A 25,465-nucleotide genomic window follows, 5' to 3' on the forward strand; every position below is an offset into this window, starting at 1 on the left:
ATATATATATATATATATATATATATATATATATATATATATATATACATATATATATGTACTACTTCAGCCTATGCAAATAATGACTGTAGAATGACCTATGTTACAGCCAAAAAACTGTGACTCTTCTAACAATTCTTTAAGCCAGTCTTAATTCAAAATTTATGAACAGTTAGTGCCAGAAGTCTCACTTCCAGTACAGAGCACCACTGTTATTGGAAAGGACCTACAAGGGAAGTTTTATTGCCATAAAACTTCACCACTTTGCCCCTTTACTCTGCTTCACAAGTATAATTTCTTGCTACTAGTTACATATGTATTTTAGGAAGAAGATATGGCTTCAAGTCACATAAGCAAGATCTTGATTAAAGATCTTGGTCCCTGGTAGAAATTTTCTCCTCATACAGAATAGAATAAAGATGTTTATAAAAACATTATGGTCAGCCCTTAATTTCATAGCCCTTGAGAACATAAATGAAATCAGCTAGGTGTGGTGGTTGCTTCTGTTACTCCTGCACTTAAGAGGTAAAGGCAGAAATATCATGACTTCAAGGCTAGCTCAGGCTGCAGAGTGAACTTGAGGCTAGCCTCAAAAGCCAAATTAAAATGAGCATTCTACAACCCGGGCATAACCACGTACACATGCATTCATCTTAAATTACATTAAGCCATCTTACCTGTGTAAAAAGTATAAACTGGGCAAACTGCCAAGGAAGCATAAAAGCGACATTGGAGAAACAGAGTGCTATGTAGTGTTTTTTGTGAACAGTGGAGGTCCTTGAAGAAAAAAAGGAACATCATAAGTTCTGCTGTAAAGGCAGCTAGTAACTCAAGAACAAAGGAGTTCTTGTTAAATATCTTTTAAAAATCTAACTGATCAACTCAACTTTTACAGAACACAACAAAATATAATTTTGGAAATCAATTTACTAAAATTATTTAAAATGTTTGAACAATTGAAATGCTTAAATAAAACCAAATTAGGTGATTTCAAAAAAGTATTGTACAATTTTTCAGTAAATTAAATTATTTAAAATATAACATTAAGTTCTTATTTAAAAAAGTGTTTGCCACTCAGTTTTAATCCTCCAACCAAAGTCCAGGAAACAGGACATGACATTAATCCGGTTTTCCTCTCAGTGTCCATCATTACACAGAGAAGTCTGTCACACACCTGGTCACTCACATCACTCAGAAAACAGTGAGAAGAAGCATGCATGCTGGTGTGGAGTGTGCCAAAACTTGTGGGGAACACAAAGTCATTTATTTACACAAAACTGGTTTCAATCAAACAGAGTGCATGCCTTCAAGGTCATGGTCCTAAATGTCCTGACTAGCACATTTCATTGTTCAAATCTCCTCACCCCCAATAAGCCAGACTACTATTACTTCAGATGAACACGCATAGTCTCCTGGGAAAAGAGAGGATAGATAGCATCTTCCTCTATAATTTGTCTAAGTACATAATGTAATGAATAAACATTGAAACTTAAACTGGAAACAGATTCCCAAATTCAAATTCAGCCCCTAATTGGTGGCACACTAGGAAGCAGCCTCTGTTCTTGAGATCTGTAGTGAGCTCAGGATGCCCACTCTATCTTTCTCCAGTCAGCTAACAAATGCACGCCTTAATCAGTTGCTTGAGTGTGTGCTAAATTGTCTGTGGCTAAGTATTTAAATTTAGCATAATTTTTCTATGGGTAATTTTAAACACGTAAAAATGTAGATGCAGATACTAATGTACGGACATGATGCGCAAGTTTAGAAGGGAAGGGAGGGAAAGAGGGAGGAAGAAGTGGAGAGAGGTAGGGAGAAAGAAAGGGGTGAAGTCAGAGGGAAGGAGGGAAGGAAATGACGATGTTCATATGTGGTGGAACCTGGCAAGGCTTAGTAAGCTGACTGATTCCCTGGGAGGTTAAAGGAGATAATGGTCATGATCTCTCAGTGACAGATTTCACTAATGCCTGTGAAATTTATTTATACAGCAAAGCTTCTGAAATGCTTAAAAACTTAAATCACGTAAGAGTGTGTCCAAGATAATTGATTTGAAACTGGCTGAATTATTAGAAATATCATTCAGACAAGTATTAGATACGTGTGTATTTTCATATACACCTCTCTCCACCCCGTGTGTGTGTGTGTGTGTGTGTGTGTGTGTGTGTGTGTGTACACTTCTTGGGATTATAAAATTTACAAGTTCCTAAATCCATTTGCACATGGAGCCCCTTTTTATGGCACATATGCTAATCTTATTTCAAAGAGAACAGTTTGGGGGAAAAGAAGCTGAAATATGTTAGCTTTGAGAAAGTAAGGACTTGTTTCTCAAAATCCTGTGAATGAGACTGGAACGACAGCTTTTGCAGAGAACCAAGACCCACTTCCCAGCACTCACATGGTGACTTGCAACCATTGGTAGCTCCATTTTCAGGGAATCTGACACAATTTTCTGGCTTCTGTGGGCACCAGGCATGTGTACAGTGAATGTGCACACATATGGGCAAAGTATTTATTTACACAATAAAACTAAATATTTTTAAACCATAATATTACTATCTAGAACATGTAGGGTAATCCCCGCCTTCGCAAGTTTAGATTTGTCACAGCCCTTCTATACTTAGAGAAGGGAGGAGATGTCAGGGGCAGCCCTGCTTACACACTGAAGGCCTAAAATCAGCCATAGGCCTAAAATCAGCAATAGGCCTGACATACATGTATACTAACACCAAGTCTTGGGTCTCAGTGGAAAAACATTAAAACAGATGGTTATAAGCTAATGTCAACAGGCAGCTTTTGTGGAAATTTATAAGCCTGAGTAGTCATAGACCTTGTAAATAGGTAGCCTTGGCAGACAATACCAACTTAGATAAGGACAAGCGAGTCATAGGCAGAGTCATAGTGACTAGTCCCCTGAACCTTCACCCAGCCGATACCCGTTTCTGAAGATATCTGTATTCCCCCTGAACACCCACACTCCAGTGTCATTCCCTTCCCCACATCCTGCCTTTCTGTGTTTATACCCCTGTGTGAATTAATTATGATTTGAGAAAAAAAATTTTTAAAAAGTTAAAAAAAAAGAACATGTAGAGTAACTAATAGAGAAGTAGTTCATAAATTTATGTTGACATTATTTGATTACTCAATTCATTTTTAAAATAGTTTTAAAACATAGTTTCAATTTTAAAATTATGACTTAGTAAGTTAAAACATACTTTCATGAAGGCAACATATTGATTTATTTAGCTTTGTCTTATGACTGAAGTTACCTGAGAATAGTAGTTAAGACGAACATCTGAAGTACAAGGAATGGATAGGAGAAACTTTCCCGGAGAGGCGGCGTCCACATCACACGAGTGGCCTAAATCCATAAAACACTCAGTTTGCATAACTGTTCATTTTATAGTAAATATTACCTAAAATTTGGGGGTTGGCTTACTTTCGGCGTTTTAATTATAGGCTCATTAGATTCTATTTCTCACTGCCTGGCATAGCTTCTGGTCCTTTGACATTCTCTCCTATGGCCATTAAATGTCAAACTCAGAAATAAGAAAAACTGTATCTAATCACTCACGATTAAGCCAAAGGACCAACAAAATACTCAGTGATAGGTGCTGTGAGGACTACTGGCCCAGAGTATACCACAGCCCTGCAGGCATGAGTGTGGCATTTGGAGTTTTAAGGTACATGATAAGGGCCAGGAAACCGTTTTAACCAAAAACATAGAGCATTTGCAAACAGCAATTCTATACACAATAAGGACACACTGATATAGGTATGCATTATCAGCTGTCAAAACTGGCTCTGAGACAATCAAATAAACTCTACATGAGATAAATTTTTTTAAAGCAATTAAAAGTACATAGAGTTACTAGTAAGGAACACAGTAAAAATATTTTTAACATTTCATATACATGCTTAGACTGCCCTAAGACTTGTGAAACAACATTGCATAAGACTTTCTATCCTAAAATTATAGAAATTTAAATGTAGTATAAATTTAAATATAACTTTTTTTAATTATAGAAATTTAGGATTCTGGAATCTATAATCCTAAAATTATAGAAAGAATTTAAGTCTTTAGCACCTGATAAGAGTCTTATTTCTTCGTTAAGAGCCTCAAAAATTTATAATTTTGTAAGAAACTAAACTTGTAAGCCTTGAAAAGAGTAATGGTTTATATTCCAAATTCAAACTCAGTCACTGAAGCCTGGCACACCCAAATAAAATGCAGATCATGCAATGGCAAGGTTATTTGCTTTCACAAGGTGTTGGTTTTAAACATCATATATTTAAAGCATTGTATGTGAGATGTTGTCTATTCCTTGACTTAAGTGATTTTTAGACTGGTCTACTACAACAGGAGATACAGACATTTGCTGCATGTAACCTGTGCCACTACATAGCACATTGCATTCCAAAACATTAATACTCAGATTCTCTCTCCTTATCATGCATTCAACATCTAACACGGAATCGAGAGCATTGAGCCCCAGAGTGAATCTCTCATGTCGTGAACAGTTTCTAGAGCTCCTTTCGGCCTGGGTATGTCTGTTTGCGATGACTTACTCTGCCAGTTCTGTTTTGAATGCAATATTTTGTTACAGAAAAAGGAAGAACAATTCAGTAGAAGCAGTAGGGAAGCTATGAATGAACTGTGGGTGTTGTCAGACCAATGCTATTCCAACCACTTGGGAGAACTATGACATAGAATTTCAATTATGTGACATGGACAAGTTCTCAATATATGCATCTTAAATTTGGAAGCTGGGCAAATGGATCTGAAGCCACGAGGATTGGAGCTCAGTGCCTAGTACCGATATGGTAGTTCCCAACTGCCTATAACTCTAGCACCAGGAGATATGACAGCCTTTTCTGTACTCAGGCACAGGTACACAGACACACACACGCACACACACAGAGGCACACATGTATGCATGCAGGCATACACACACTCTAAGACTTTAAAATTACTGTATTGTAGAATCAAAAATCTGCTCAGAGGATTAATATCTATTATGATCTGATGCTAAGTGTTCTTACCATTAAAACAAACAAACAAAAAACAACAGCTTTCAGAGATAGACATATAATATACCAGCAATATAAGTCTGGCACTTAGGTGGCTGCTGCTGGACAATCAGAAGTTTTCAAGCCAGCCTGTTCTCTTCTGTATAGAGAACATAGTGAAACCCTGTCTCAGAAAGCAAAAGAAGAGGGGGATGTGTATATTTTAAAGAGAGCTTTTAGAGACATAGTGGTGACAGGGAACACATCACCCAGCTTCACCGTGCAATAGACATGGAATCTTGGCTAAGTCCTGTAACTCTCTACTTCAGTCTCATAACCTATATGATGAAGATAACACTTGCTCACCAGGGATTTAATAGTCACTGAACAACACGACTCAGTGAGTGACATGCTGCCTACAGAACATGTGTGTGTGAGTGAACACCAAATGGTTGATAGTTCACATGATTTAGATTTTACTCATTTACAATTTTAGATTAATATAATTCACATAAATACCAATGTGCAGCATAAAATACTTTAAGATATTACAGTCCAACACTATGCAATCATACTAGTTCAGTGATTATATTTCCTTGTTCATTGGAGCCAGTCTATGCCTAAAAGAGAACTGAACGGAAAACAAACCTCTCCGTGATTGAAAAAGTAGCATGCTACTGTAATCAGACCTCCTAGCTGACTCCCGCTGTCAAAAGAAGAAAGTACACAGTCACAACATGCAACATACAGGTTCTTTTCATAAAATTATCTCAAAATTAAAAACCGTAAGTTTCTTTGCTTAAAACACGAATAACTAAGCCGCATAAGCCCAGATATTTCCCAAATGCCTGTGTAGTTGGTGTTTTAATCCTGACTGTACAAGGACACAAGGTGTACATATAATACAATCTCAGTTTTATAATTACATTAAACACTTTCTAAGTAAACCATGAGCATAAAATAATTGTAAACATACAGCCCAGCACTTTGGTCTGTTACTGTTCTGACAGTAAATGGAGTTCAGTTCTGTCTTTTGAAATTAGGCTTCATGAGGGATTAAAGCTAAAAGACTAACAGTTTCTCTTAGCATTAACTCATAACTGCCTGACGGACTGAAAATACTCTGACAGGAACCACACTGTAGACGTTCCACATCAGACCTCAGGTGGCTAACAATCTTCATAGATGCTCAGAGCCGTACTGTGTAGTAAATGTCTTGTCTGGCCTCATGTTCAGCTGTGGTCCACATCCCAGGCCCCTAGACTATATATCCACCAAACCAGTAGACTCTGTATGTGCTCAATCACCACTGTTGGCTCACCTTAGGATACAAGTAAACACTGGTGGGATGAGAGCAGGAGGAAAAAATGAGACAGAAAAATTAAAGGAAAACCATCAAGAGACAGTAATAACCCTGACCACTGAGGAGAGGTAAGAAAGAAAGAAACTGTGGAAGAGGTGTTAGGGGTAAAAATATGTCATAAGGCACACTGATCAGAAGGGAACTCATGTCAAATGCCTTCATTTTTATTGTAGAAATGTAGTCAGCACACAGCATAACAGCTTCATTATGATACTTTATAGGGCATACACACACACACACACACACACACACACACATATATATATATATATATATTTTAATTTTACTTTGCACACATTCAGCCCAGTATATTCTTTTGTTCCTTTCCCATTTTGAGTTCTTGTCGTTCTACTTTCTGCTTCTGTATCACATGTGCCTGTATTTGTATGTGTCTAGTTAATATAAACCCTGTATTATATAAACTATTATATCTCTACATAAAGTGAGATAATCTGTCTCTGAATGAGACATTGATAAAGCAGGAGACACAATATCCTCCTCAGGCCTCTTCACATGGGCATGTACACCTGTGTACACACACACACGACACACACGCATGCACACACATACATGTGCATACGTACATCCTTATACTTTTATTGAAATCTGGGTTCCTCATGAAGTTTCTTTGGTTTTTGTTTTGTTTTTGTTAGTTTTGTTTTGTTTTTCTGACTCTGGCTTTTTTCACTTAACTTAATGATTTTCGGTTTCATCCATTTTGATGAAAATATAAGGATTTCATTCCTCTTCAGGGCTGAAGCTATTCTATCGTGTATATAGGTGCTGCATCCTCCTGATCAGCTTATCTGTTGACTGATAACTAGGCTGTTCCTATTTCTGGTTATGCAGCAATAAAGATGGATTTGCAAGAAACTCTTTGGTGTGTATACCTTTGAGTCTTTCCATATATTTCTCCCATTATGTGGTTTGTGTCTTAACTATGCAAATTATTGCCTTTTCCATGCAAATTATTGCCTTTTCCATGCAAAACTTTTCTATTTTATACAATCAAATTGGTTGATTACTGTAATTAATTTCTCCCACCATGTATTAACCAGGATCAGCCCTGCTTAGCTTCCAAGATCATACCATACAAGTTGCATTCAGTTAGTATGACTGTATACCATAGCAGTTATTTCCTGAGCTATTAGAATCCTGTTTGGAAAGTCCTTGCTTGTGCCTCTATTGTTTAGTGTTTTTCTGGCATTATATTACAGTTTATATTGGAGCATTTAAAGTTGACTGTTGTTCAGGAAGCTATTGAGAGACTTAGTTTCATGATTTTCCATCTAAGTCATCCCTAAAGCACCACTTAAGGACGTGAATTTGGATCCCCACTACCTACATGAAAAGCTTGAGAGGTAGAGACAGGAAAATCAAGGGTGCTCATTTAGCTAGAATGGCTACCTAATCAGTGGTCTCCAGGTTCAGTGAGAGATCCTGTCTAAAAATGCAAGATGGGGAGGAATAACGGATGACACTTGCTAAGATACTGTCCCCAGACCCTAAGTCTAGATTTTTTTGTTTCTAATTTTATGTGATTCTTGCAATGTAAAGAAAGCTAACGTCTTTCAGAATAGATTCCACTGAAAGAAACAAAATGTCTGCGAAAGTAGTCAAGCAATATGGGTATAGACTATATCACTCAACACAAATGAAAATGTAAGTTATCTGTTGGCACTATTTCAACAATGCAAGGTTGCTAGGCTAGATAGAACCAGATATAACTGCTATTTTATGGTCTTCCCCTGACCCCAAGTCACAGGATGACTCCAGACAGCACACTCAAGTGAAAACAAGAAATAGAGAAGGGGCAGCTGAGCCTGCACTTCCTAGATAAAACAAAGCGTTCCTAGTATACTAGTATAACCAGGCTGACTTTGCCTTAATTATAAGTGACAAAACCTAACTCACCTGGCTTTCCTAAGGAGCAATGGAGAGTGGATACATAATATGTGGTTGTCATAATTAACTACATGATCTCAGACTAGCACATTTATCCTCCAGCTTTCAAAAATCTCCAAAAGGGTAAAAGGGAGGCCTGTAGGTGTTCTATAGGGGCAGCTCATTTCTGTTTGCATTGTTTTGATTATGGAAAACCAGTTCTATAAAGTTCCCTGTAACTAGTCAATTGGTTTCATTAAGTTTCCTCTTCACTTAGTCAATGGGTATCTACCAGGCTTTACAGGGTTACTCTCTTTACAAGTCTTACCTCAGGTATGTACCGTATATGAAGAACAAGCCCATCATTAGTCCATTTAAAATAAAAATTACTCCAATGTAAAAGCAAGCTGGGTCTCCCAAACCTTAAAAAAAAAAGATGCAGCTTATTCAGTATTTAATGAGCAGTATGATTTTAGTGCTTTACAATCAAGAACTTATAAATGTGCTAGACACGTTTCCTCTCATGTTCATTCATAAATGGTACAATCATCTTTACCTCCACAGCACATTGATTTGTTTGCAGTCCCAGGGACCAAAGCCAGTTTGTCACCCAGACACAACTCCTACAATGTTTATTTACTTACATTTAAACTTTTCCCTAATGGCATGTTTCTGTAATGCATGCTGGGATTCAAATTAATTCAAATACTGCTGGTACTCTTCTGTGTCTGGGACTTTAATAGAAATACTTGGAGAATTCCCTGAAGCCACTTCTGTCTGTTCTAGGCCTGCAGATCAGTGTGACACAAGCTCTAACCTCGAGGAAGATCCTTGCTGTCTGTAATCTAATTTAATCATGTCATCCGTTATGCTGCAGATATGCATGATATATGTGATATCTATAATATAAATTTTATGTATGACTGTGTTAGCATGTATGTCACTTCCTGTGTATTTTAAATTCATGATTTCATACAACTCTCAGGCAAAGTTTTGAGATTAACTGGTATGAAGAATTTTTATGTTTGAGAAAACAATATTTAAAACCTAAGTAATTTGCAAAGTTACACTTCACTGTCTGCTGGGAGACAAGCCCTGTGACCCTGCTTGCTCTGGTTCATTAACCCTTTCATCCCAGGCCCACAAAGCCTCTGTCACATGTTCTTTCTATGTCCAGCTGCCATCCATGCACTGTTGGTGGCAAGTCTATATTCAGACTAGAACTCTTCCTAATTTCTAAGTTTCTACAGCCACATAACCACTTGGTATTTCCCCTCAGGGTCCTTAGGTTTCCTGAGCTGATACATGCAGTGAAACAGAATCCACACTCATTACTTTTCATTCTCTTGTCAGTCCAAAGATTCAAACTAGCAGCCAATTACATGACTCTTCACAGTGCCTCCTCTCACCAAACATCCTGCTTCCAACTGCTTCTTAAATCCAGACATTTTCATTGATCTTTGTTCCAAACTGACTGGAGCATATCAGCGATCTACGTGGCCACATGGAACCCACCTCTACCCCTCACATATGAGCTCTTCATGCAGCTGACAGTGATGCTCCAGCATGTGGATCTGCTATGCTTCTCCAGTAAATACGGTGCAAATCTTCGGCCAGCACATGGTTCAGTGTGGTCTGCCCTTCATTACATTCTGAGCATCTGGACATTTTTAATATGCACTACCGTTATAACTGCTAACTGTCTGTTGATGGCATAAGTTCACTGAGTTGAACATCAGTGTCTCCCAGCTCTTCTGTGCACTCCAAGTACCAAACACTGGCCTCTTGCTGACTGGGAACTCAATATATGCCACATATGTTCAAGATGATGCCTTTCAACCCTCAGAAAAGCTTATATCTTTTCAATGATGGACACTCTATAAAGTCTAACGTTTGATAAGTCATAGTCTCCATTGCTGTGTGTGGCAAAAATACACAAAGTATAATCACTTTGTAAACACCTCACCACTATCAGCTTAGGTTTTTAAGGAAATTAGTTTTTAAAAAGTATGGGAAATTCAAATTTTGTTCATATTCTAAGAGTTAAACAAATGTAGTAAGTAGCAATACTGTGCAAAAATAGTCATGTGTGACGACATGGAAAACACCTGCATGTTTGATACATGTTTCTGTGTTGCAGAGTCTCGGGGGGCAGCTGGATAATAGTTACATAATTCTCAAGGGCATTTTGTTTGTTTGTTTTTGTTGTTAATTTGTTTGGCAAAGATACTAATGTAGAAGACGTACAGAGAGAGTTTCATTAAAATTCCTCTTGTAGTATGAACAAAGATGAAACAATTTTTATAATAGCTGATTATTAACATCAACTAATATATAACTACTCCAGGTATATATTTGGGTATATATTCCCCCAAAATTTGTACTAATGTTATCACAAATATTTTGTACTATTTCATTCTGAAATGGACTTTGACTGCAGTACCTTATATTAGACATATTGGTACTCGAATTAAATTTCTAATTTATACTCAAATTATTAAATGTGTAGCCTCATCAGAAAATAAGTTTGAAATGTAATATATGTGTTGAGATGAAACATTTCTATAATGTCTTAAATAAAATGGATCATAGTTTATAATAAATTTCAAATGAGCCACGACATCAGCTGTCTATGAAAATATGAGCGTACACACACACTGCAGCACTGAGGAGGACACGTACCTTCACAGCTCTGAACTTCGTGAAGAGGCTCCATTCTGGTGATGTTCCAGCAGGTCTTAGTTTCTATTCCAAATAAATTCATTATTCCTACGATTGTGCGATACCAGTAGGCTATGACTACCTATAAAGAAGATGAAAGAAAACATACTCTGATCACAATGATACACTTTTCTACAATACCACTCTATGGGGGCATTGTTTTAACATTAAAAACCTAAGCAAACTTATTTGAAAAATAGCTATTTTAAAATTATATATTAGTAACAGTTATATAAAATAGTCAACTTAATCATAGTGCCATAAATATACAGCCAAATGTCAGAGAATATGGTTAGAATAAAACAAAAAGTTTGCAGACACATTTCATGGCATCTCATTTCACTCTATTTCTTTCTTTCTTGTTAAAACACATCTTTTTAAAAACTGCAATGCAATAGAATGAGTCACAGCTCCAGGGAACATTAAAAATGTGGCCAGAGAGAAGATGGATGTAATTAGTTCTTCTCAACCTGAAACCTACTTTTGCAAGTTCAGAGACAAGAGAGAAAAATAAAAACAGATTGATAAATAAGTTAAATAAATAAATAAATAAAATGCTCAAATGCAGTTTTTTTTTTTAAACTTGGTGGATTTTGTATTTTTTCCTTTGTGGAAAAAAAAAAGTTGCAAAGAGAAAAAAACACATAAAATCACCACTTGATATTTGATGTCACCCTTCTCATCTGTGTGGCACTGACTACATGTAGCTACATGTACTCATTGATGTAACACACAACTGAGCAGTCCCATAATAATATTTCTTGGTCCAAACTTTAGATTTTATAATTTTGTCTTTTAAAAATTGACATACTGTTGAAAATTTGTCATTTCTATTCTTGTAACTATGGTGCCTGTACAAAAGATATAAAACATCATATGTATTGCTAAATCTAGACTCATGTTTCTTTTGGTATGAACTTTAACAGAGTAAAGAAAGTATAGCTTTGTCATCAAAATTGAAGTCTAATTCTGTCCCTGGGGCCAGAGAAACAGTTCAGTGGTTAGGACACTGCTTTTACAAAGGGCTAGTGTTTCATTCCCAGCACCCATGCTGGATAGCTAACCATCACCTGTAACTCCACCTACAGACTATCCAATGCTGGCTTCTGAACTCTACGGTCACTAGCACTCACAGATGCATAAACCCCCTTACTGAAAGACAGTTATATATAATCAAAAATAAATCAGATTTAAAATTTATTCTCTATGCATTATAATTTTTATGTTCTTGAGTGATCTCTCAAACCCAGAATGTCAACTCATCTTTCAAGTGAACTTAATAACCATTTTTTTTTTACAAAAGGAGTGAGAAGTCTTCTATACAAAAAGCTGGCATAGAGTATGTATGAAATATATTTAACTTTCTCAAAAATATTATTCTAAATGTACGTCTTTAATTTACAGATTAGATATTAACAATATAAGGACAAAAACATGAACATATAAAACTGTGGTATTGTATACTCATTGGTTTATTGATAACTTCTCCATTTTTTATCATCTAGAAATACAACTCAGAACCCTCAGCTATACATTACCATATGTTCATAATAATATTTAAATATCAAGGAGGAAACTCTGAGGATCTATACACCCCAACTCAATACAACCCTAAGCTGTTATCTAAGGACCTATGAACTAAAATATGCATATACTTCCCCTCCTGTGATCCTAATCCCCACTATCTGAGCATCTGTGGCTTGAGCCATACATATGTCCCACAATTAGCACTGCCAGACCCTCTATGGTGACCTCAAGTCTCCATGGTTTGAAGATCTGAGTCTCTGGTATATACCAGGGGAACCCTGTTCTCCCCTTACCCATTCAAACTCTAAGGTAGTCAACTGAAGACCTATGTTAAATGCCTGTGCACCACAATAATTCTCACCTTTATCTATTTCTGGCACTCCAACCTCAATTTCTGAGGAACTTCAGGGAGAACCTTAGCTCCATAGAAATTTCCTTCATGTGATCAGAGATTCATCTTTCCTAAGCTGAACAAGAGTGATTTCTGATATCTCAATAATACATCACATTGAATGGCCCCAAGATTGAACCACAAATACAAGCCTAGAAGATTCAAAATCTGCCAAGTTGGGCAACAGTAAATCAAGATCCAAATTCACATTCAACATTGGTAGTATAGATATTCAATCCAAAAGACCCAGCCAATAGCTTAACCCCAGCTACCCAGGTCCGACTGTGGAAACATAACACAAAGAACCAAGACATTATTCCTGTGGTTAACTTTCTCTGAGAAAAGCAATTTAGAAGACCTACAGTATAATATACACAAAATATAAATTATAAACATATACAAAGAATTCAAAAGAAATACAAATAAACACCTGTATGAAGACCAATACAACACAAAGAGTTGAATAAAATAAGACAATTTGGGATATGAAATACATTTTGATAAAGATTTGGTTTATTACTTTTACTGTTATGGAATTTCACACATGTGTGTAGTGTATGAAAAAGCCTACCTCCCATTCTAGTTTGTCCAGTTCCTCCTTCTTCCTCACCACCACTCCTGCCCCACCAACTTCAGGTGCCCCGTTATAAAATTCACTCGGTCTACTTAGTGATACCAATTCTGAATAAATATAATCCTTCACACAAATGGACTCAAGTTCAGAAATGACATGAGCATCTCATTGGATACAAAAGAAGCCATTGACCAAATCCAAAATCCCTTCATGAAAGCACCATGCAGGCTTTCAAAAGAGGAAGGCAACCAACTTTCCTGCCCAGTTATGATGACTATGAACCACATCAATGACCAGAATGGCATTGTAACCTAAGAGTGCAGTAGTTGCACTAAGACCTTGGTGGTAACCAACATCTCCCTAGTTGGACTTAGACACATTCAACAGGATGGAAATCATGCCTGTGCTGAAAACCTAGATAACTACTCAGTGCTAGTGAAGTCATGGATGTTGGATGAGAACCTACAACCACTACTTTACTAAGTCAGAATAATCCCTAACAATAATCTGTCCTTATACCCACAGATAAACGTAGTCTTCACCCCTTCATCAAGGAAACTTCTCTTTGCAATAGCTGAGGATCACTCTGAAAAACCACAACCAATCAAAATGCAGAGTTGGGGATCCCAGTCCCAATGGATATATCTATAAAATACTACCACACCTAAGGCTCCACAAATATTGCGGAAGAGGGGGCAGAAAGATTTTAAGAACCAGAAGACCAAAGAGCGTTCTGTGAGATTGTGTCTCCTAGTAATTTCAGAAGTTACGCTCATAAAGGCTCACCAACATGAGCTGACTAAACATGAGCTGAACAAGGTTAATGACAACAGACATGCTGATACGGATGGAAGAAAGCCCAGGAGGCCTTCACAACTCAGGAATGTCAAGAGTGGAAGAAGTAGCCTTGCCCAGAAACAAGCATACCAACTAATTATACAATACCAAATGATCAGCCCTGAAAAGACAAAAACAAATAACATTGTATAGACTGAACAGGTTATATTTAGAAACATATATATATAATATATATAAAAATATACATAAATACATAATAATGAATAAAGAGGACAAATTTTAAAGACAGTAAGGAGAGGTAGGTAGGAAAGTTTGTAGAAAAGAAAGGGAAGGGCAAAATACAATTGTAATGTCATTATTTAAAAAAAAAGACATGAAATCTTGGGGAGATTAGGGATGCAGGGTACATATTCCAAAGGCCTACAGGCAAGCTCATGCTAGGAGAAAATGGAGAAAAACCATATTTCCACTATATCAGAAACAGGGTAAAGATACCCACTCTCTCCACTCCTGTACAATATAGTACTTAAAGTCTTAGCTAGAGCAAGAAGACAAGAAAAGGAAATAAAGTGGACAGAAACAAAAAATAAAGATAACAAAATATCTTTATTTGCAAGTTATATGATTCTATACATACATAAAAGTGCTAAAGACACCACCAGAAAATTCATACAACTGATACATTCAGCAAAGGAACAGGATATAAAATTAATATACAAACATCAGTAGTCTTCCTATATGCCAGTGACAAGCATACTAAGAAAGAAATCACAAGAAACAACCTCATTCACATTATCCTCAAAAAAAAGTTTTAGAATAGTCTAATCAAGAAAATGAAAGACTGTACAATAAAAATGATTCCACTTTACACCCATCAGAACTGCTAAGATCAAAAACTCAAGTAACAGCACTTACTGGAAAGGACGTGGAGAACGAGGAAGACTTCATTGCTGATGGGATTGCAAACTGGTACAACCACTCTGGAAGTCAATCTGGCGGTTCTTCAGAAAATTGGGAATAGTTATACATGAAGATCCAGCTATACCACTCCTGGACAAATACCCAAAAGATCTTCCACCATACCACAAGGACATGTGCTCTACTAAGTTCATAGCAGCCTTATTTTTAATAGCCAGAAGCTGGAAACAACTCAGATGTCCCTCAACCAAAGAATGAATACAGAAAATGTGGTTCATTTACACAATTTACACTATTCAGCTATTAAAAATGAGGACATCATGAATTTTGCAGGCAAATGGATGAAACTAGAAAGTATCATCCTGAGTGAGGTAACCCAGACCCAAAATGACATGGATGTTATGTACTCATTGATAAGTGGTATTAGCAAAAACGTACAGAATACCAAGGATAAAACCCTCAGACCATAGAAAGTTTAACAAGAAGGAAGGCCCAACTGAGTATGATGCTTTAATCCCTCTTAGAAGAAGGAACAAAATAATCACAGGAGGCAGAGGGTAGGAGAGGGGAGAGGGGAAAGAGGGAACAGGATCATATATTGGTGGGGAGAGAACAGGAGAGAAGCCTAGAGGGCCAGGAGAATGAATGGAAACATGCAGCCTCTGAGCGTAGGTAGTGGGGGAACCCTCTAGAAAGTTCCAGAGATCTGGGATGTGAGAGACTCCCAGGACTCAATGAGGGTAATTTTAGGCAAAACTCCCAACAGTGGGGAGAGGAAACTCGTAGACATCCAGTAGATAGACAGGACCTCAAGTGGAGGGGCAGGATTATCAACCCACAGTCAAAATGTCAGACCCAGAATTTTCTTGTCTAAAAGAACTGCAAGGACAAAAATAGAGAAGAGACTGAAGGAATGACTATCCAGTGACCCACCCAACTTGGGATCCACCTTATGGTGGAGCACCAAGGCCTTACACTATTACTGATGCTATGACGTGCTTACAAACAGAAGCCTAGCAAGGCTGTCCTCAGAGAGGTCCTATCAGCAGCTGGCTGAGACATATGCAGATACTTACATCCAACCATTGGACTAAAGTCAGTGACCCTATGGAGGAATTAAGGGAAGAATTAAAGGAGATGAATGGGAGGACGACCCAATAGGAAGACCAGAAGTCTCAATTAACTCAAACCCCTAGGAGATCCCAGAGACTGAGCCACCAACCAAGCAGTGTACACAGGCTGATTTGAGGACTCCAGTACAATATAGCAGAGGTCTGGCCTCAGTGGGAGAAGATGTGTCTAATCCTCGAGAGACTTGAGGACCCAAGTGTGATGCTGGGGAGCTGAGTGGAAAACCCTCTCAAAGGAAAAGGGGAGTAGGAGTGGAATGAGGAACTGTGGGAGGAGAGATTGAGAGGATGGACAATGAATGGAATATAAATAAATAAAATAATTAATTAAATAAAATTTTAAAAATTAAAATAGCTCCTGTGTCCTGACAACAGTGCAATAAAATTTAAAATATAATCAAACAAATCTCTAGTGAATATACAAACTCAAGAAGATTAAACAGCTCATTACTGAATGATGAATGAGTCAAAGGAGAAAAAAATTAAATTCCCTGGAATTAAATGAATATGAAAAGATAATGAAAAAAATCTCCTAGACATACTGAATGAAGGTCTACAGGGGAAATTGAAAGTTCTAAGTGCCTATATAAAACAAGAAAACACAAAAACAATAAATAAATGACTTGATACAATTTAAAAATTTAGAAAAACAAGAACAAACCAAACCAAACTCAATCAGTGGCAAGAATAATAACTGCCAGAGAAGAAATCAATAAAAGTAGAAACAAAGAAATCAATACTGAGAATCAGTGAATCTAAGAGCTGGTTGAGAAGATAAAAAAAGAATGGCAGACAGTAGTGGCCCATACCTTTAATCTCATCACTCAGGAGGCAAAGGCAGGCAAATATCTGTGAATTCAAGGCCAGCCTGTTGACAGAGAGAATTATAGGATAGCCAGGGTTACACAGAGAAACTCTGTCTCAAAAAACAAAAAGCAGAAGCAGAAACAGAAGCAGAAGCAGCAGGAAAAGAAGGAGGAGAAAACAGGAGAAGAAGGTGAGAAATGAAGAGAGGAGAAGGGGAGAGGAAAAGAAGGAGGAGAGGAGAAGAAGGAGGAGGAGGAAAAAGGAAGAAGGCAGAGGAGGAAGAGGTAGAAGAGGAAGAAGAAAAGGAAAAAGAAGAAGAGGAAATGGAGAAGGAGGAGGCAGAAGAGGAAGAAGAGGAAGATTGTGAGTGACAGACCCTAGGCCCAACAAAGAAAATGAAAGGATCAAAATTAACACAATCTAAAATGAACAGGAAAATCTTACAAAACAATAAAAATTCAGAATATTCAAGGGAATATTTTCAAAACCAGTATTTCTTGAAGCTGGAGAACTCAGAAGAAATAATGAATTCCTAGATTCAGTCCAACAACCAAAATTAAACTAAGAAGTCAACAACATAAACTGGCCCATAACAAGTGAAGAAATAAAAATAGCAATAAAAAAGCCTTCTAGTTTAAAAAGAAAAAATTATAGAAGAACTTATAGCAGAATACTACCAAGATCCACAGCTAATCTTTCCTAAACTATTTTTACAAAAAGAAAGAAAGAAACAAAGAAGCATTCCCAAATTTCTTTTATGAGGCCATTCAACTCTAATACCAAAACCAAGAGCCTCCTATTTAAATGGAAAAGGAAAAAGCAAGTTTATTCAACACTTACACACACACACACACACACACAAAAGGCAAATATCCATAAAGCATAAACTCAAAAATACTCAATAGATTACTGGCAAACAGAGTACAGACGTACATTAAAAAGATTATACACCATGACCCTGACTGCTTTATCCCTGAAATTAAAGGATGGTTAACATATGTTAACATAACAAAAATAACATAAGTCAATATAATATAAAGGTGATAAACCACATAAGTGGACTTAAAGACAAAAAATAACATGGTCATCATAATAGATGCAGAAAAAGCCTCTGGCAAAATTCAACATGGCTTTATAATAAAAGTCCTAGCTAATGTAGGGATACAGGAAACATACATCAACATAATGACCCATAACCAACATAATCCCAAATTGAGAAAAGCTTGAAGTAATCCCACTTAAGTTAGGAGTGAAACAAGGATGTCCCACTGTCCCCACTCATTTTCAATATTTTTCTCAAAATACTAGCTGGAACAATACGGCAAGAGAAGGAAATTAAAGGGATACAAGGGGGAGAGAAGAAATCAAACAACCCCCTATTTGCAGGTGACATCATACTATACACTAGAGATGCCAAAAGTTCTTCCAGAAAACGTCTATGAGTGATAAATTCAGCCATCTGTCAGGATACAGGTTCAACTGGGAGAAATCAGTAGCTTTTCCATTCACCACCAACAAACTTAGAGTGGACATGATGGACACACTCTCATGTACAATGGACTCAAAGGAAAGTAATTATCTAGGAATAGAGACAATGAAGGAAGTGAAGGACCTCCACAATGTAAACTTTAAACCCCTGAAGAGAAAATATATAGACACTAGAAAACGGTTGGGGTATCCTATTGGTCTTGGATTGGTAGAATCACTAGCTTGTGTAGATAATCATCATACTAAAGCTATTGACAGATTGAATACAATTTCAATCAACATTCTCATCTCAGTCACCACCGAAATAAAAGAAACTGTCCTAAAAGTTATAGAACACAAAAGACCCCAAATAGCTACAATAATCCTGAAAAAAAAGAACAATGTTAAAGGGATTACCATTCCAGGTCTTAAAATCTATTACAAAGCCATAGTGTAAAAAAAAAAAAAAAAAAGACCAACAACAACACAATATTAAAGGCACAAAAATAGACATGTAGACCAATGGGGAAAAATTGAAGACCCAAACACCAGTTCACATAACTTCAATCATCTGTTATTTGACAAAGATGCCAAACACATAAACTGGAGAAATAAAAGCAGGCTGGAGAGATGGCTCAGTCGTTAAAGGCTAAGCTCTCAACCAAAAATATAAAAGAAATAAAAGCATCTTTAACAAATGTTGCTGTGATAACTGAGGTCCACATGCAGAAGAATCACATTAAAGCCTATCATCGTACACAAATACTAATGCCAAGTGGATCAAAGACAAAAATATGAAATCTGAAACTCTGAAACTGTTAGAAAAAAACCTAGTCAGCACCTGCAGGATGTCCTAGCCAGCGCCCTATAGGATGTAGATGTAAGAAAGGAATTTCTGAACATGGATCTCTTTGCCTCAGAATTAAGGCCAACCACTGACAAGTGGGACTTCATAAAACAAAAAACATCTGCACAGCTAAAGAAGCAATCACCTGGGTGAAGGGGAAGAGTCTGTGCCAGCTATACATCTGGCAGGGAATTAAATCCTTAATAGATAAAGAACATAAAAGATCAAACTAACAAATGGAATATTCAAAAATAGACCTGGGACATAAGCAGAAGGTTTTCAAATGAAAAAAAATGTCTAGAAAATATCTCAAAAAGTGTTCATTAACCCTTGTTATTAGTGGCATGCAAATCAAAGTGCCTGAGATTGCATCTTACCCCAATCAGAATGGCAACAACAAAGATCAACAAACTAGCTGGGGGCAAAGGCTGGAGGAAGTATAGGGGAAGGGAACACTCATTCATTGTTTGTGGTATTGCGGACTGGTGCAGCTACTATGGAAAACTGTGGAAAGTGCTCAAAAAGCTAAAAGGAAATCTCCCAGACAGCCCAGCTATACCACTCATTAGCATATACTCAGAGGCCTGGTCAATGGACTCCACAGAGACTTGCTCAACCCTATTCATTCCTGTTCTATTCATTATTGCTAGGAAACGGAAACAAACCAAATAATAATATGGTTATATATACACTACAGAATATCATTCAACTGTAAAAAATGAAATCATGAACTTTGTTGGTAAATGGGTAAACCTAAGAAAAGATCATACTGAGTGAGGTAATCAACACCCAGAAAGACAACTGTCACATGTTCTCTGTCACTGAATGTTCCTAGTTCCAAATCTTCAGTGTTGTAGTAATTTTTAAAACTCATTTAGGGGTTTCTACTCCACCTTGATAATTCAGTTCCCGGATAAAAGACATACAACCTTTATATCTATAAGAAGCATGTTAAGTACTAGAGCTGGGCATATATCTACTCTTTAAGCTATTATTACCTACCTCCCCCTTAATAACCCTGAATTATAATTTGCCATGTTAAATCTTGATTACTCTTAACTCCAATTGGCCAGCCCTCATAGCCATGTTTTATGATTCGGCTACCCTATGGCGTCTTCTCTCACCACCACCTTCTCTCTTCTTCTCTCAATCTCCTCAACCTTCAAGCTTGAGAACCAAAATCCTGCCTATCTCTCTTCTGCACAGCTATAGTCTGTGGGCATTTTTACTCAACCAAAAGTTTTATACTAAAGAGCACGATCCATAGCTTCACTTGGTATACATGCAGATTCTCTCATCCCTGGGGCAATCAGATCTTGGGGACCAGTATTGGCAAGATAATACATAGCAAAAGACCAAACCTCCACACTGTAGATGAGGGTACAATTCTTCAGATAACTGCAAAAATCAGAGAAGTAAAATAATCAACCATTGCCTAGGTAGGGGCCAGGTGGAGGAACACCAGAGTGGAGGATAGCATGTGCACATGATCTGATTGAGACAATAAAAGGGGGTAATTAGGCAGGGAAGGGAAATAATCCAAAAGAGGGAAAGAAAACGACAGTAAGGATATCTGAAAAAAATTATGAGAAATCACACCGTTAACCACCTACCTTAAATATCTATAAAACATATACATTGACATGTATACGTATATGTATACTGGCCCAAGCAGAGGCCTGGATACAGGTGTCCCTGATGCTCCCTCAGTCATTACTTCCACACTAAGTTGTTCTCCCTGAGATCATGTGAGGAGAGAAACATTTATGGTGTGGTCAAATTTTAAAAACATCTACAATTAACAAAAGCCTAAAAAATCCCCCCACCATGTCCTTATGTTTAATACTTTTGATAACAGTCTGTTAGTATTTGTTTCTAAGGACTCCTCACCTCTGGGTAAAGATGGAAGCGTTTCACTGTGTTGATTACCAGAGGATACTCAGTTAACCTGTCATTCATGATCATCCACAGTCCTTCCAGAAACGAAGGGGCTTCAATGATGGTCTTGAAGTAGGAATAATAAAGTCCCTTTAGAGAAAGACACACATCATTAATGTCAATAAGCCTTAAATTACTCATTCTCTTTTTAAGAATATCTTTCCTCTGTAATAAAAAATAAGAAAATATTCATTAAGAAGACTTCTTAATGACTCCTTGCTGTTAACATTCTCAAAACTGGTAAATGTGTATCTTTAGGATCCCACTCTACTATTTTTTCTAGTTTTCTGAGGATCTGAGATTCTTCAGATTAGATAGATGGTGGTATGTAATACCGAGGGTGCTTTAAAGCGAGAACTATTCTTAACAGTAAAAGAACTTCTGGGAGAATCACCATCCCTGACCTCAAGCTGTACTACAGAGCAATAGTGATAAAAACTGCATGATATTGGTACAGAGATAGACAGGGAGATCAATGGAATAGAATAGAAGACCCAGGAATGAACCCACACACCTATGGTCACTTGATCTTTGACAAAGGAGCTAAAACTGTCCAGTGGAATAAAGGACAGCATTTTCAACAAATGGTGCTGGTTCAACTGGAGGCCAGCATGTAGAAGAATGCAAATCAATCCATACTCATCTCCTTGTACAAAGCTCAAGTCCAAGTAGATAAAAGACCTTCATATAAAACCAGATACACTGAAACTAATAGAAGCTAAGTTGGGGAAGACCCTTGAATACCTAGGCACAGGGGAAAAGTTCCTGAACAGAACTTTTCACCAATGGCTTATGCTCTAAGATCTAGAATTGACAAATGGGACTTCATAAAATTGCAAAGGACACTGTCAATAGGACAAAACGGCAACCAACAGATTGGGAAAAGATCTTTACCAATCCTACATCCAATAAAAGGCTAATATCCAATATATACAAAGAACTCAAGAAATTAGACTCCATACAAACAAAAAACCCTATTAAAAATGGGGTAAAGAGCTAAACAAAGAATTCTCAACTGAGGAAACTCAAATGGCTGAGATGCACCTAAAGAAATGTTCAGCATCCTTAGTCATCAGGGAACTACAAATCAAAACATCCCTGAGATTCCAACTCACACCAGTTAGAATGGCTAAGATCAAAAACTCAGGCGATAGCAGATGCTGGCAAGGATGTAGAGAAAGAGGAATACTCTTCCATTGTTGGTGGGATTGCAAGATGGTACAACCACTCTGGAACTTGGTTTGGTGGTTCCTCAGAAAACTGGACATAGCATTACCTAAGGACCCAGCTATACCACTCCTGGGCATATACCCAGAAGATGCTCCAATATATAACAAGGACACATGCTCTATTATGTTCATAGCAGCCTTATTTATAATAGCCAGGAGCTGGAAAGAATCCATTCAACAGAGGAATGGATTCAGAAAATGTGGCACATTTACACAATGGAGTATTACTCAGCCATTGACAACAATGAATTTGAGAAATTCTTAGGTAAATGGATGGAACTAGAAAATATCATCCTGAGTGAGGTAAGCCAATCACAAAAGAACACACATGGTATTCACTCACTGATTATTGGATATTAGCCCAGAAGTTTGAAATACCCAAGATACAACTCACAGACCACATGAAGCTCATAAACAAGGAAGACCAAAGTGTGGGTGCTTTGGCCCTTCTTAGAAGGAGTAACAAAATACTTATGGGAGCAAATAAGGAGACAAAGTGTGAGACAGAAGCTGAAGGAGGGGCCGTCCAGAGACTGCTCCACCTGGATATCCATCCCATGTGCAGTCACTAAAGATAGATGCTTATATGGATGCCAGGAAGTGCATGCTGACAGGAGCCTGATATAGCTGTCTCCTTAGAGGTCTGCCAGAGCCTGAAATATACAGAGGGGGATGCTCACAGCTAACCATTGAGCTGATCATGGGGTTCCCCATGGAGGAGTTAGTGAGAAAGCTGAAGGAGCTGAAAGGGTTTACAGCCCAATGGGGAGAGCAACAATACCAACCAACCAGAGCTCCCAAAGTCTAAACCACCAGCCTGGGAGCACATAGGGAGGGACTCATGGCCCCAGCTGTATACATAGGGTAGGATGACATTGTCAGGCATAGGTGGGTGAGGAAGTCCTTGATCCAGTGAAGGATGGATGCCCCAGTGTGAGGGAAACTGTGAGTGGGGAGGGGGGAGGGGGAGGGTGGGTAGGGGCATATCCTCATAGAAGCAGGAGGAGGGGGAATGGGATACGGGGTTACTGGGTGTGGGGGAAATTGGGAAAGGGGATTACATCTGAAATGTAAATAAAATATTCGATAAAAAAATTTAAAGAAAAAAAAAAAGAAAGAAAGCAGCCTGAATTTAGAAGTCCCTGGTGTTAACATAGCAACACAAAAGCAGTCAGATGACTCAGGAATGGGTGTTATTGGAAGGAAATGAAAGGCAGTGGTCAAGGCTTGTAATGTACTGACAAACTCACATAGTAAGCACATAAAGATAACGAATTTTACCCAAAATTCATTTCAGTTCCTATTAAATTTTTACCATCTTGTCCCACTATTCTTAAAGCAGTAATTAATTAGAAGGAAGAAATTAACCATTTCCGTGCGAAAAGTCATCTCTCGTTCCAAGGATGAGAGGTGAGAAAAATGACGGTCGTTTTCAAAAAGTGTTATTAAGTGTAACCTAGGGGGAAATAAACATAGTATAGTAAGAATAGGCTTCAAAACCAGCACCAAATCACTTTTAGAATTGAGAAAGCAATACAAATGAAACCAAGTTTTATAATAAATGTTGAGATAATTTTACAATTTACTTATGATCTTGAATATGCTCAAGAGAGCATTTGTCATTCAGCATAGCCCATCCTTCAAATTATTTAACTCTGTCTTTTGGTGTTTTATTTTGTTCTTTTTAAAGATTTATTTTATGTATGAGAGTACACTGTCACGCTCTTCTTCAGACACATCAGAAGAAGGCATCAGATCCCAGATGATTGTGAGCTACCAGGTAGTTGCTGGGAATTGAACTCAGAACCTCTGGAAGAACAGTCAGTGCTCTTACCCACTGAGCCATCTCTCCAGCCCCCTCTCATTCTTATATGTACTTGCATATCTAAAATTCCTATAGCAGCCTCCACTCTTCTTCCACTCCAAGCTCCTTAACACACAGGAAGTACTGTGCATTTATTTTGTTTTGCAGGAATGATTGCAATATACTAGGTTTGGAAAACACTTCTGTAACTATTGAAAAGCACTTTAAATATAATCTACCTAAAAATCACTTTTGAATATGGTAATCTTAATAAAAATATAAGCTCATATAAATAATGACCTTTTTAGACTCCTACAAAACTGTACGAGAAGGTATATTAGCAGTAAAACTCAGTAGCTGTTATTCATATACAAAGGAGTGTACTGGATGAAACTAGTCATGATTTAGAAATGCACTGCCCTTGGTTTATAAAACACTTTCCAACAAAATGAAAACCACAAGCACATATGTCAATGCTTCTCTCTTGCAGGTCATATGCATGTAAATCCAACAGTGGGAAGGAATGGCTCTTCATGGTCCAGCCTCAGTACTCACATCACAATTGTTCCACAGAGGAGATGAAAGAACAGCCCAGCCCAGGAAACATGGGGTACACCCAAGACTTCCTACAAGCACAAAACCTGAGTTCGGGCAGCAATGAAAGTATCCCAGGTAAACTTGTGTCTTTGTGCACATGATTTTAAAAGAAGCACTTTTTATACAATAGAGAGCCAGTGAATGCCCACTGATGGGCTCATTTTTGCTATACCACTGCAGAAAGATGTCTGCTTATCTTGAGGCAGGTCTCACCATGTAGCCCTGGCTGGCCATGAACTCAACAACCCTTTCACCTCAGCCTCTACATGATAGAATTAAAACACAACTTCCAGTTCAAAAAAAAATGTTATCCTCTTTTCCATGACTTAGCCTGCAGGTGTTCCGAAGACTTCACCTCTAAACTTATGTCAATAATATTGTATAGGTACTACAGGAGAATGGAGGCTTTAGGTGAGGTAAATTGAGAAGCCTTGTGAGAATGGGAGATATTTATAGAAATACAGTA

The 25,465-nt window shown here is 37.5% G+C and overlaps 1 protein-coding gene across 1 annotated transcript in view; it reads right to left on the reverse strand.

The window, feature by feature from the left end:
• The window catches only part of Dpy19l2 (dpy-19 like 2), a 100,447-nt gene that overhangs the window by 70,163 nt on the left and 4,819 nt on the right, over positions 1-25,465 (reverse strand). The window contains exons 3-9 of the mRNA XM_028763923.1: positions 23,967-24,054; positions 21,322-21,459; positions 10,934-11,054; positions 8,580-8,673; positions 5,653-5,710; positions 3,264-3,355; positions 678-777 (exon numbers count right to left, since the gene is read on the reverse strand). Coding sequence (XP_028619756.1) covers positions 678-777; positions 3,264-3,355; positions 5,653-5,710; positions 8,580-8,673; positions 10,934-11,054; positions 21,322-21,459; positions 23,967-24,054 — 691 coding nt within the window. The remainder of the gene's footprint in view (positions 1-677; positions 778-3,263; positions 3,356-5,652; positions 5,711-8,579; positions 8,674-10,933; positions 11,055-21,321; positions 21,460-23,966; positions 24,055-25,465) is intronic.

This window comes from Grammomys surdaster, unplaced genomic scaffold (genome assembly GCF_004785775.1).
Source record: "Grammomys surdaster isolate TR1022 unplaced genomic scaffold, NIH_TR_1.0 140, whole genome shotgun sequence".
Classification (NCBI taxonomy): Eukaryota; Metazoa; Chordata; class Mammalia; order Rodentia; family Muridae; genus Grammomys; species Grammomys surdaster.